The following is a 14004-nucleotide window of genomic DNA, read 5'->3' as shown; positions in this document are numbered from 1 at the left end:
AGGTCACAGAAAAGCCACCTGTGTAATTTTCCTGTCAAGTCATTTTGAGGACTAGGGTTTGCAGCGATTAGAGCCGGACAGGCTGCTCAACATAAAACTGGCACCATGAGGAAGTGGACGTGGGTGGCACTGGTACTGTGCATTCTCTCTGGTCTAGCCCTGGCACAAGGTACGTATCCAGAGAAGCGTTAAAGTGAATAGATAAATCTTCTTAAGAGATGTGTATAGAGGTGGATTTGTTGATCATGTATACTTTATCCTCTGCTGCTAAGGTTGCACCTAATATTTCATATAGAATAACCTTGTCAAAATTGAAACAATATAACATGTATTAAATTAATAGAATTCAACATTCTTCAAGTTACCTGAAATTTTCTTTCTTGTAACAAAGCCATTAACATCACAAAGCCTTTTTTAAATATATGCATAAGAATACAGCAATTGTTAAAAAGGCACTATAGCCTTTTTAAATATAACTACTACTACTACTTCTATTACTACTACTAATAATAATAATAATAATTGTAGCTTTATACTGTAAATGTTGTCTCTACATAATCTCACACTTCACTTAAAAAAATAATAAAATAAAGTTGAAAAAATCTGTCATTTTGGAAAATCTATGAGCATCCCAGGTAACCGATTCTCCAACTTTCCTCTTGCCAGTCCCCTGTCACTCTTTTTCGTCTCTGCTACACCTAAGCCTAACCAAATTTATTACCTGCTTCCTAAAGCGAGGAGACAGCTGCTCTGTCTTGCTCCGCTTGTAGAATGGAAAATGGTGGACAACATTGACACATGGCTTAAATCAGCTGGGTTTTAAATAACCAGATGCCAATCAGTCTTTCATTAATGAGCTGTTAGCTGCTTTGCCTCTGCCAAGTTTATTCATGCTGAGATGAGGCCATTTTATACACTCCAAAGTAAATATTACCACTCGCTCATCTGCCTCATTTAAATGATTAATTCTCCACATGCTCACCTCAGTCTTCAGTTTAGCTGCCCAGATTCCCCGGTGGAAGACATATGTCTTAGGCACTTTGATGTGGGAAAAGAATCAGGGGGGGGGGGGCTAACTGTTATGATTTCGTCTCAGATACAGAGTCGAACATCTTCAGTAAGTCTAACTTACAGTAAGTCAGGTTGCATGTGTCCCACCAAAGGATGAGCAAACCAGAGGGAGCTGCCAAAACCACTTTAAACTTTGCAGTAGCATTGTGTCTCGATTACTGTCATTATTGAGAACTGCAAGGCAGTTTAATTTGAAATAATGTTTTACAGATGCACAAAAAAGAAAAACCTCAAAAAGCTGTGGCACATTAAACCAGTAGCTCCTAATCTGATTCTGACTAATCCGACAGATCGGACAGACCTCAAGGTCTGAGACCTCAGCCAAGTCAAATGACCAAAAGGCACAACTACTTCCACATGTGTATAGACTAAGAGTAAACACATGCATACACACATATTGTTTTTGGCCATCATTTGCATTTAAACCAGTTTGGAGCTCAGTAGCTGGCCACGCTTCCTGCCTGAAAGGGAAATGCTTCTGATTTTAAACAATTATGTGCTTGTTACTAGGCTTTCATAATATGACAGCCAGGTGTTAAAGAACTTTTTAGTGCCCTCGCACCCTGTTATTACACTGAAATGAAATGCCATGGCATGGCTGTATCATCACACCAGGTCCAAAGCCTTAGTTTACCCAGGCACTTACATAACACACTGGCTGAAATGGTTTACCTTCTTGTAAGCGTCTGGAATATTTTAACAACTTCCAGACCTGAAGAAAAGAACTGCCAGGTTAATTTTTGGCACAGGCATATGTCCAATCTTTAAGGCAAAAAAAAAAAAAAAAAAAAGAAAAAAAAAGTGCCTGGTTAATAAAATGCTCCAAAGTGCTTTTAAAGCAGCATGAATAATATTCATGAATAGATTGTTTGTAATTGCTCATAACTGGCCATACTTCATCATTTGTGGTGACGTGAGAAATCTGGAAAGACATTGTATTATTAGCTAGATGCTATAAAACTGCTACAGTGTGACAAAGATCAGAGGAGCATGTACAGTAACTGAACTCAAACACATTTAGTGAGCATTTAAGTGAGTATTGCTTCCCAGAATAAATGTAGCTTCTCTGTTATGAGGGATCAGCATTCAGAGCTATGTTAGGTGGACACAGTTGCACCATTAAAAGATGCTTGCATACCTTTGGCTGTTACTTACCTATTGTTTCCACTGCAACATAAATTTTGGCACACTCAATCCCTCAACACACACCCACACTGAAAGAGCAGTGTCCTATTACATGGCCAACAAGTTCTTACTGGAGGAATAATGGATCTTGAATAAATTATTAAAAGATATTTCTGGCTCTTCTTTTGGGATAAATGTTTTGACAGATATAAGTTTTCAGGTTTATTAATGCAAGTAATTGAAAGAACAATGTTAAAAAAATATTTAGACAGTAAGAGAATCTTACTGTAGGGGAAGTAACTGCAATGGGTTTTGATGAATAGCCCATTGTAACTGTCACTCCTTTAAACCAGTAAATTCTGTATAAAGACTTCCAGTACTTTAGTGGAAACAAAAAAAATTCTAAGATTCTAAAAGTGTGGGAAAATGTCTCAAGCGCACCCCAGAGTGTGTGCTTACAGATAACCTGTAAGGAAAATACTCATTCTGAAAGGAGTGCGATCACAGAAAATAACTTTGGGGAGTGCATCACTCCGGCAGATTTTACGCAAAGACTGACACGTCTTCTGTAGATAAACACTTCAGCGTATGTGCTGAGAATAGAGCCAGTAACGACGCGCTGTCACGGCATCGCTCTATTTCTAGTTGGGGGAAGTACAGCTTGGTTGGACAGGTTGCTGCTGAAAGAATGACCTGTCTACAAAGACTTTCCTATTACATCCCACTACAAAGTAATTATTCAGACTATCTAGGCTATGTTCACATAAACAGATTTGGCCTTGATAACTGTTATTATACTCTATTATCCTTAGATGACTCATTGGACCCATATCTCTCCTACTCAAATCTTTAATTCAAGAAAAAAAAAAAGACTGTCTTTTCAGTTTGCCCAACTCAGTAACTAACTTTCCAGACTTTGCAGAGTAACTCTGCAGATATAGGAGCAGCTTTTCTCTGGTCAAATGAATTTGGTTGTGTAGGGCAAACACTGATTCTACCTCCATACCTTAACCTGCGAAATCTCGTTTTTTCTGTACTACTTTTGGGAATGGATGTCAAGTATTTAGCTTATATCAGATCCTTTTAAAATCCAGTGCTTTTCCATATGCGTGCATGAGCTCCTGGATCATTTCTGAAAGCTCCAGTAGACTGTCTGCAGTCATGAGAGTTGAACACATGCCATTGCTTTGGATCTGTCTGGAGTTCATCCAAACAGACAAGTCTGGATCTCAAGGTAGTAGAAAAAGGGCAAGACTCTGATGGCCCCAAGACGATTATAAAGCTAGACAGCCAAAAGACGGAGTTTGAAGATCAGGTATCTTAAATAGATTTCCCTTTGATATTGGACATTTCTATTGCATTCACAGACACGAGAAGGAATGTGCTGTGAAGAGAACAGCACAATACAGATACAGTACTGCGAGCAACAGTCATCAAGAATGTCATCAAGATTAAATGCACAGGAATATAGGGCTAGGGCTGTGCTTGATTTCATCTTCTTTTTAATTGCAGGTTCTAGCTGGAACAACTCACAGCTACAAAGGTTGGGCCATAGGAACAAGAACACAAAGCTGGCCTACAACAGCATCCTTGAACCTCAGACCACAGGTTTGTATTACTAAAATAATATTTTAGTTTGTTTTGTGGGTTAATAAGTGTGCACCAGTGGATTTAGTGGATATCACATAAAAAGATATTAAATATTGGACACTCAAAGCTAATCGTGTTAAAGGATACACAGTTTTGTTTATAACTAAAGATGGATTTTGTTTTACTTCACTTCGAAATATAGGAGTGACAGAGTGGACATCCTGGTTCAACATTGACCATCCTGGTGGTAATGGGGACTATGAAAGGCTAGAGGCTATTCGATTTTACTACCGAGAGAGAGTGTGCGTGCGGCCTGTCGGCATGGAAGTCCGTACCACGGACTGGGTACCTGCTTCAGACACTGGAGAGGTGGTACATTCCAGTCTGGAGAAAGGATTCTGGTGCATTAATAAAGAACAGCCATATGGACGCATCTGCTCCAACTATCACGTGCGATTCCAGTGTCCACCAGGTACTATTAGTCAAATGACAAGTCAGTCATAAAAGATCACTCCATGCTAGGAGCTGCACACTGAAAAAGAAATGGAAAAGTGCATTTTTGCACATGATGTATTGGATTTAATTGTCTTTTATTCTTTCACTGCATCAGTTGAAACATATTGGACAAACTGGAGTGACTGGAGTGCTTGCTCGACCACTGTGTGTAATGATGTCGGCATCCAAGTGCGTCGACGGAAATGCGTGAGTACCCAACCACTGCCCAAGCTGGTCACGCCAGCCTGCCCAGGACCTCATGCTGAGCGGAAAGAGTGCTCTACTGCAACATGTCAAGGTAACTGGTCAATGAAATTAAGTGAGAATGCACTGCTGCCTCAGGATCAGTCTTTAGCTTGGGGCTGCTGTGGAGTTTTCTATGTTCACCTTGTGTTCCTGAGGTGTTTTCTGGTTGGTAGGGACCATATGTGCTAACACGAGCTAACTGGTGGGTGGGAAGTGGTAATTGACTAAATGGGAAGAATCCATTAAAATGTAAATTAACAGAACCCATAGAATTTGGTTTATATTAGGATCCTCTGTGTTTTTTAAACAAAACCAATTTGTTATTTAGCACTAAACAGAATTATTCAAATCATCTGTCGTAATCATTTAAAATGTGTGCCTCAAGCTCCTGATGCAATAATTATGGCTTAACATTTTAGCATACTGTACATTGAATTTGTTTAAATTGTAACATCCCTCTTTTTTTACCAAGTCTTCTAAGAGGCCTTCTCCTTTTAGATTATCCAGTTTGGTTGACTTTATCCCAAAAGGACAGAACTGTTATTTTAAAACAATATTCTCTTATCATTTCTCCAACCAGCCAAGTGGAGTCAGTGGGGGACATGGAGCACTTGCTCACTGACCTGTGGGAAGGGTCAGAGAACAAGAAGGAGGACGTGTAACAGATCCTCTGACAAACTCCGCTGCAGAGGACGACCAGTGGAAGTCCAAAAGTGTGGAAATACCCCATGTCCAGGTGAGGTATATACTAGAGCCCATTCTGCCCTATACAGTATTTTAAAAAGTGTTAAAATGAACTATGCTTTATTTTTGTCCAAATTGTAGTTGTGTGTCAAATTGTGTGTCCTGAGGGACACCCGAATGAGGAGTGCAGCCACTGCATTTGTGAGGGACAGACACTACAAGGTGAAGTCCTGAGTTTAACTGGGGTTCCAGTGTCTGGAGCCAATGTCTCCATGGCAGGCCAGTCAAAGGTTATCCGTGCCCACACAGATGATAAGGGGTTGTTCAAGATTCATGGTATGTGCTCAGGCCCTGAGACTCGACTACTCATCAGCAAGGAAAAGTTTGCTCCAGCCACTGTTCCTGTTTTCAGAAACAGCAGTGTAAACCTCTGGGTTCGAGCTTTCCTTAGGTCCTCAGGTAAGCTTTATGGAGCAGTAACTCATGACTATATGTTATCATTGGCCAGGATGACACTTATAACACATAATATACAAACAGATTTAATGTGAAAGATTTAAAAGCAATCTCATAATAGGCAGTTAAGAGTTGACATCATACAGATGTACAGTATATTGTTCTTTAATAGACAAGTAACCGCTGTCTGTTTTACCTGGGTAGAGGACTTGGGCTTATTTAGATGTTTAGAGAAAACCAGTAATAGAAAAAAGAAAAGAATGTATATACCAATTATTTCATTTTTGTTGGAAATTTCGCAAGAATATTTTAGCTGCGTTTCTATTATTGGACATTCTATAGTATCTGGTTACGATAGTATCTAACTATTTTTTTCCTCTAAATTTGCTTGTAGAAAAACCATATATTCTAAACCATCCCGAAGACAAAGAACGGTTTGAAGGACAACGTGTGACTCTTTGCTGCAAAGCAACAGGAACCCCAATGCCTGATAAATATTACTGGTAGGAATATGAACTTTATCTATAATATTTATATAAATTCTTGAAGTTAATGGCCTGTTTATGCCAATCAGGTATCACAATGGAACTTTGCTGGACCAAAAACTATACAAGTATGATGGAGACTTGGTTTTGCGGGATCTTAAACCAGAACACAGTGGGATGTATTATTGCAAAGCCAATAGTCCAACTGGAACCATTAAGTCCAATCCTGCATTCCTGTCTGTTTTTGGTAAGAGCATAGTCAATTTATGTGCCAGAATGCAAAAGAGAATATAACATTATTTACAATATTACTGCACAATGTCCGTTACAGAAAACAATAAAGAAAATACCATGAATTGTAATGTCGCCAAAGACAAGCAGATGTTTGTGTTGAAACTGATCTGTCTTGTCTCTGCACATAACTGATGGTAAAGGAATGGCCAAGTTTAAACCCGAAGTTCTGGACATTTAAATGAAATCTAAGATGTCTTATTGGGCTATTATACAGTTCCACCTCCACGCACATATTTACACATTCAGAAATTCCCTTGAGGCTTGTTAGCGCAAGTATAGATTTACAGAAAGCTCTGTGTCTCACAACTATTTTTGCTTCCGAACATTCAGTGTCTCCGACAGTGACTGACTGACCGCAAAACTAAAAAGTACAGAAGGAAAGACTTAAAATTCCTAAATGTTTTATTTAATTTAAGTACTAAAATTTTTTTTCCCCATCAAGCTAATTTACACAAAACATACACTACTGTGCAAAAGTTTTGAGCCACGCTACATTTCCTAATACTAAATTAAATGTAATTATTTAGATTCAATTAAAGAGATTGAAAGATTTTTTATTGTGACAGTTCCTAAGGATACATTTTTAAAATAGATTTATGTTTATGTAACAAACTCAGCAGCAACTTCCTTGTCCCTTTCCCCTTACGTGTAAAAAATTACAAGAAAGTCTGGCTCTTTGGAAATGAAACAAGGTGTAATACTCATTAACACTCTTCACAAGGACGGTAAGCCACAGAAGGTCATCGCTTAAATGCCTGACTGTTCTGAGTGCTGTATTGAAGTATATTCATGGAACAAGAAGGTAGGAAAAGGTGTCCAAGCAACAGGGATCATCACAATCTCAAGAAGATTCTCAGGCAAAGCCAATTCAAAACACAAGGAGTATAATGAAGCTGCAGTTATTGACAATGTCTGACAATGTGAGATGAACTGGAAGGGTGTCCAGATGAGCTAACAGCTGTTATGGATGCAATCTGGTCTTTAATAATGCTTTTGGACTGCCACAGGCTGCAGAAGCATTTCTGATACAAGCTGCAACAAATTCATAATAAAAGAGCCTCAACCAAGAATTTAGTACATAAATTAACAAAATGTTTCAGAATTTCTGTATTGAATATATTTTTTGGATTCATCCTCGGAAATATTGAACATTTTAAGATAATGTTGTTTATTTTTATTATCATGAGGTATAAGCTTTAATCATCAAAATTAAAACAGAAAAGGCTTGAAATATTTCACTTTACATGTAATGTTTCACTTTTTAAATTACAGAAGAAAATGAACTTTGTCATGATATTGTTTTTTTTTACCTACTCATATCACATATTTAGCACCATTAGCACCACAACACATAACATTTTAAAAAAAACTGATTTCTCATATAACTTTTATTAATAAGCAGCCACACAGGCAGTTTAGTAGTCCTTAAAATTTCCAACTAATAGCAATTGCTTGTTATTAACAATATTACAGGTGCGTTCGTTCTTTTCGTTCTTATTAATGAATTTTTCATCTCACTTTGATAATTCATCATTCATTATGTATTTTCTTGAAATTTGTCTCTGTCAAATGTAATATAATGCATACTTTTTAGATAAATCAATTAACTTTATTTACTTTCACAATTTACAGCCACAGGAACTCCAGCATGTAATGCTACACCAGAAAGTCACCTGATTAAACTGCCTTTAGACTGCAAACAGCCAGGCACAAAATCCAAGTGGTATAATGCTGGTCGATGTACTCATAACAAATGCCCTGGATCACTGGACTTTGACCTACGATGCAAAGATACATCTAGCTTCTGTTGTGGGGTGAAGCAAATGGAGATGAAGGAGATCAACTGTGGCAACTACATTCTTCCAATAAAGGTTGTGACTGAATGCGGATGCCAAAAATGCATTCAACCCAAAATTCTGGTACGAGGTCGAGTGGTTGCTGCAGACAATAATGAGCCCTTACGATTTGGACACATTTTTATAGGAAAAGAACGAATAGGGATCACAGGTTATCAGGGTGGGTTCACAATTCAGGTGCCCTCTGACACACAACGTCTGGTAGTGAACTTTGTAGACCCATCTCAAAAGTTCTTAGATACTCTTAAAGTGTTTGTTTTTGATAAGAAGGGTGGTTCAGTTTACCATGATGTTAAAGTAATGCGAAAGCAGGAACCAGTTGACATCAACGCTGCAGAGAGCAATACTATTTATCTGGGTGAAATAAATGGGGAGGAGCCAATTGGTCAGTTGGTCATACCTCCCAACTCCTTCCACAAAGGCACTGGGGAAATGTATGAAGGCACTGTTAAAGCGAGTGTCACTTTTTTCGATCCACGCAATGTCACAACAGCGGCAGCTATTCCAGGAGACTTGAACTTTGTGGGTGATGAAGGTGATATGCTTCCTTTGAGAACATATGGAATGTTTTCTCTTGATTTCAGAGATGAAGCAAATCGGGAGATCCTTGGAGCTGGTGAAGTCCAGGTGCTCCTTGACACAGAACATGTCAAAATGCCAGAGCATATACCTACTATGAAACTATGGTCTCTGAATCCAGTCACGGGAATTTGGGAGGAAGAAAGTAATTTTCAACCTACTCAGATTACCACTGGTGGAAATGGAAGGAAAAAAAGAGAGGAACGCACTTTTCTCATAGGAAACATGGAAATCAGAGAGCGCAGACTGTTTAACTTGGATGTACCTGAAAATCGTCGCTGCTATGTTAAAGTTCGAGCATATATGAGTGACAAATTCTTACCTACTGAGCAACTTGAAGGTGTGGTGATCAGTCTTATAAACCTGGAGCCCATGCCTGGATACTCATCAAATCCTAGAGCTTGGGGGCGTTTTGACAGTGTGATAACAGGACCGAATGGAGCTTGTCTTCCAGCCTTCTGTGATGCCCAGAGACCTGATGCATACACAGCTTATGTTACAGCCACAATGGGAGGCGAAGAACTTGAGGCAGCCCCATCTACACCAAAAATGAATCCTAACATCATTGGTGTATTACAACCATACTTGGACAAATTAGATTATCAACGATCAGATCATGATGATCCAGCACTCAAAAAAACTGCCTTTAGAATAAATTTAGCCAAGCCAAATCCAAATAATCTGGATGAAACCAATGGGCCAATATATCCTTATCAAAGTCTAATTTCATGTGAAAATGCACCCATTGATGCAAATCATTTCCGTTTTTTCCGTGTGGAGAAAGACAAATATGAGTATAATGTAGTACCTTTTCAGGAGAATGATCTTACAACTTGGACTGGGGACTACCTTTCCTGGTGGCCAAACCCACAAGAGTTCAGGGCTTGCTATATCAAAGTTAAGGTCCATGGTGAAACCGAAGTTATGGTCAGGTCAAAGAACTTTGGCGGTACCCATTTTCAGACCAGAGGTCAGATGTATGGAATTAGGGACATACGCAGCACTCGTGACTTGAAACATCCTAACACCTCTGCAGCTTGCCTGGAGTTCAAATGTAGTGGAATGCTTTTTGACCAAAGTATTGTTGACAGGTCCCTCATTACTGTCCTTCCACAAGGGAACTGTCGGCGAATAGGCATTAACAGTCTTCTACAAGAGTACCTTACAAAGCACCCACCTCTTCTACAGAACAACGAGTCTCATGCATTTACCATGTTAGCTCCCGTGGACCCATTGGGCCATAACTATGGGATCTATACTGTCACGGACCAGAACCCACGCATTGCCAAAGAGATTGCCATAGGACGCTGCTTTGACGGTACCTCAGATGGTTTCTCAAGGGAGATGAAATCAGATTCTGGAGTTGCTCTAACTTTCAACTGCCCAAAAAGAAATATAAACCGTGAGAGCCTGTTCCAGCGCTTACAAACAAATCCTAGCCAAACTTTGGCACAAATGGCTCGGGACATGAGGGAATCACAGGGAACACAGGTCAGAAGAGGGTCACCACAGGTTGTGGCATATCCTTCTCAACAACAGGGTATGACCCAGAGTCGCAGAGTTAGCAACAGCAGCAGGAGAAGAACTTCTACACGGACTCAACAGAGGCAGTAGATCTGCCTAAATGTAAGTATACTTCATTTTTTTAAATGATGGAAATCTAAATGTGGCAAAAAGTGGGAATTAACTCATTTTTCTTTTAACCTTATGTAAAGGTTGTTAGGAGTTGCTGGCTGAAGACACTAGCAGAAGTGATGGAAATGACAAACTTGGTCAGTCTGGACATTATATTCTCAGTGATTTCTGAGCCAAGTTCCATTATTTTAATATAAACTCACTGTGGACATCCTTTTTCTAGTTTTCTTAATGGAACAAACCTTTACATGCTTCCTCATTCCCCCCAAATTACTTGATATATTAAGATATGTCTTGAATGTTCAGGATGGACACTTTTATTTATTTTAGCTTTTAGAAAGTATCAAAGCAAGTGTGTAGTTACAGTCTTTTTGGGATCTTACATTTATACGATTTAATTTTAGAATTACCATAATAATAACTCCGTAATGAGCTTCCATAAATAAGGTTCCTGTTATTCTGTTAAAGGTATTCATTGTCTGACTTAAGCGCATGGTTTAGTGGACTAGAGACTTAATGAACTAGAGCCCCTTTTCCCAAATGAGCGAAGTATTAGCCCAAATGTAACTCAACCATACATATTTTGTACAAAGTACAAAGTGCAACTCAATTAAGCCAAAGAAAGAAAATTTTAAAAGAATAGCTAATAGCTTTAGTGTCAAGACTCAAAACTACCTCCTGAATCTTTTCAACAAAATTGAAACCAAATCAATAAAATTTTAAAGTACTGTGTAAAATAATACATCACTGAAAGTGTAGCATGGTTACTCAGATAGTTCGTACATAGGCTATAGCATATTGTTCCTTAGGGTTATCTGTCAGTCCCTAGATGTGCAATAATTCTGACAATGACTTGACAACCAAATAAAAGGACTGTTAAAAGTTAGTCTAATCTTATGCAAGTTTAAGCCTTTTTAACAGAGTATGCATTGCTAGCCTACTATCTATTTCTTAGGAATCCCAGCATCCTACAAAACCTTAGTCACTTTTCCTTGGAGTGTTTTTACTGCACATTTTGCAATATTTCAACATTTTAGAAGTAGAGAGTTTACAGTTTGTATAAATTAAACACATTCTAACAGATTTGATTATCCCAGGACATATGTACCTACAGGACATACATTTTATTTCACCCTGTGAACAATTAATAAAGGATCTGGGAAATCTGGAGTGTACAGAAATAGGGTTATTTTTATTTGAAGTAGACTGTACCACTGATATATAGATCAATTCTCATTCTATCATTATCATTATCATGGCTTCAAATACTATTCGTACTAAAGCATAATTTGTCTTAGCAAGAGGTCCCCCATGGAAACCAAAGCCCTTATTAAGCCCTTATGGCGTTTATTTCCCAGAGAGAGTCTAACAGTCATTGCATGCTAATTAGATATTTTACTTTATAAGTCACAAAGGACTTAATGAGGTAATGAGGAGGACTAAATGTTGTTTGTGCTTACACTTGGCCTGTCTAAGTCCCAAGAGTCCCATAAACCAATAACAAATCAGATTTGAAAAAACACAGGGAAAGCATTGCACAACACATGCACTTCAGGAGATAGAATCTAGAATACAGCTTTTTCCTTTGTAAAGTCCATCTAGATAACCTTAGTACAGAGGATATTTGAGAAGCCTTAATACCACAGTAAAGAAATTTGTAATCTGGAGACTTACAGTAGATGTGTAGTGCTGAGCCTATCACAGAAAGAATCTATTGTGTCAAGATGTAATACTTATAGAGAGGGAGAAATTTTAAACACGTTTGTTATGTACTGTAAATCCTCACTTTCCATTCTGACCCTGAGAGTTCAGGGCAGAACTGAACAAAACTGCCAGAAAAATAATTATGCTTCATGGCTTCTAAATAGCAGAAACGTCAGCCTCTGTGTCTGCAGAGTCCAGAGTGTTGACAGGCTGAGCTTAATGTGTCCCACTGGCCCAGATAGAATCATGGACATTGTGAATTATAGGAAAATATGCAAGACATTTGTTAATTCGTATCAGTTTTAACAAGGATGGTCAGTGCTCACTGTTTTTTAAGTTTAAACTTTGCCTCATGTGTTTTTCATGAACCTACTAGCTAGGGGATTGAGAATTCTTGTTCCTAATTGAATGCAAATGTATCACTAAAAACGAAACATCAAGCTTTAACCAATATCTTCATCAATATATTTTTATGGGCAGTGGTTGCTTAAATGGTTAAGGCTCTGGATTAGTGATTGGAAGGTCATATGCAGAAAAATCATTTCACTGTGCTGTAAGGTCACTCATTGATCACTCATCAACTATACAGCTTAATCCTATGTACAGGGTCATAGGGACCTGGTGTCTTTCCCAGGAAACTTGTACAGGGTGCCATTCCATCGCAGGGCACACACACATACACAGATTCACACTCTCATTCTATTCTGCATGTCTTTGGACTGTGGGAGGAAACTGAAGTACCCTAAGAAAACCCACCAAACACAGGGAAAACATGCAAACTCCATGCACACAGTGGCGGGAATCAAACCCGGACCCCGAAGGTGCAAGTTGACAGTGCTAACCACTAAGCCACCGTGCCCCCTGTGCTGTAAGGTATCTGTGACAAAATTATTGAATCTTGATATGGAAGCTGAATAAAAATAAAAATAACACTGAAAGTAACAGTTAAAATTATTTATAATGATCTGTCTTATCTGCTCATTGTAACATTCTTCACTATATCCATTACATATAAAGCTTATTAAAATATTGAGATAATAATTAATTACATTGATGCAATACAGAAATGGTAACCTGGCCTCCTTTTAGCTTTTGAAATCTCCTGAGCCATGATTTTAAGCACATGTCCTTTCTCAAGTGTCTGGATGGTTTCAGAGAGACTATAACTTATTCAGGAATATCCTATGGCCCAATGCGCTTTGGGTAATTTCACCACTGCCTAGCATATAATGTAAGTTATATGGCTGCTATGTTAGTCTGGAAAGAAATCTCTGGTTGTAATAAAAACAATATTTTGCACTCTATGGAATTTTCTGTACATCTTCCTGTAACTGCATGGTAATGCCCAACTTTTCATTGCATAATACTGTGTTAAGTGATTATGGCAAAGTCTGTTCACATTAACTGTAAATAAAAGTGTATTGTGATCAAATTTACTTGTTATACTTTGTAATGCTTTTGTTATGCTCACATAATATTACAACTGAGTGATCATTTATCAAATATATATACCAGATTAGGTACACATAACATGGTACAAATATATGGTATATGCAATGAGCCAACTGTTATAAGTAAGGTATAAAACTTAACCAGATTCCTGTTTTAGGAAAATAATCACCAGATAGGTGTACTGTTACCACCCATATTGCAAAGTGTATTATTCCTTTAATACTACAAAAATATTGTAACTATATTTTGTGATAGGCCACCTTTATGAAGATTTTCCCATGACTGATGATTTAACTCATTTTAACTCATTGTAGCTTTAACTTAAAGTACCA

At 38.2% G+C, this 14004-nt stretch overlaps 1 protein-coding gene across 1 annotated transcript; it reads left to right on the top strand.

The window, feature by feature from the left end:
• On the top strand, positions 1–13652 carry cilp2 (cartilage intermediate layer protein 2). The gene is made up of 10 exons (XM_053512466.1): positions 1–169; positions 3709–3804; positions 3989–4258; positions 4397–4579; positions 5108–5263; positions 5353–5670; positions 6062–6170; positions 6242–6399; positions 8079–10507; positions 10597–13652. The coding sequence occupies exons 1-9, from the start codon at positions 106–108 to the stop codon at positions 10493–10495; spliced, it is 3771 nt and encodes a 1256-aa protein (XP_053368441.1). The 5' UTR covers positions 1–105; the 3' UTR covers positions 10496–10507; positions 10597–13652.
• The last annotated feature ends 352 nt before the right edge of the window (positions 13653–14004 follow it).

This window comes from Clarias gariepinus, chromosome 15, assembly GCF_024256425.1.
Source record: "Clarias gariepinus isolate MV-2021 ecotype Netherlands chromosome 15, CGAR_prim_01v2, whole genome shotgun sequence".
In the NCBI taxonomy this organism is placed as follows: Eukaryota; Metazoa; Chordata; class Actinopteri; order Siluriformes; family Clariidae; genus Clarias; species Clarias gariepinus.
Note: the sequence above shows the minus strand (reverse complement) of the source record. Positions and strands in the feature narration are given on the sequence as shown.

Coding starts and splice junctions, on each gene's coding strand:
- cilp2 (XM_053512466.1), top strand. CDS start 106: ATGAGGAAGTGGACGTGGGTGGCACTGGTACTGTGCATTCTCTCTGGT. Junction 3,805..3,988: donor CCTTGAACCTCAGACCACAG/GTTTGTATTACT, acceptor TTCGAAATATAG/GAGTGACAGAGTGGACATCC. Junction 6,171..6,241: donor ATGCCTGATAAATATTACTG/GTAGGAATATGA, acceptor TATGCCAATCAG/GTATCACAATGGAACTTTGC.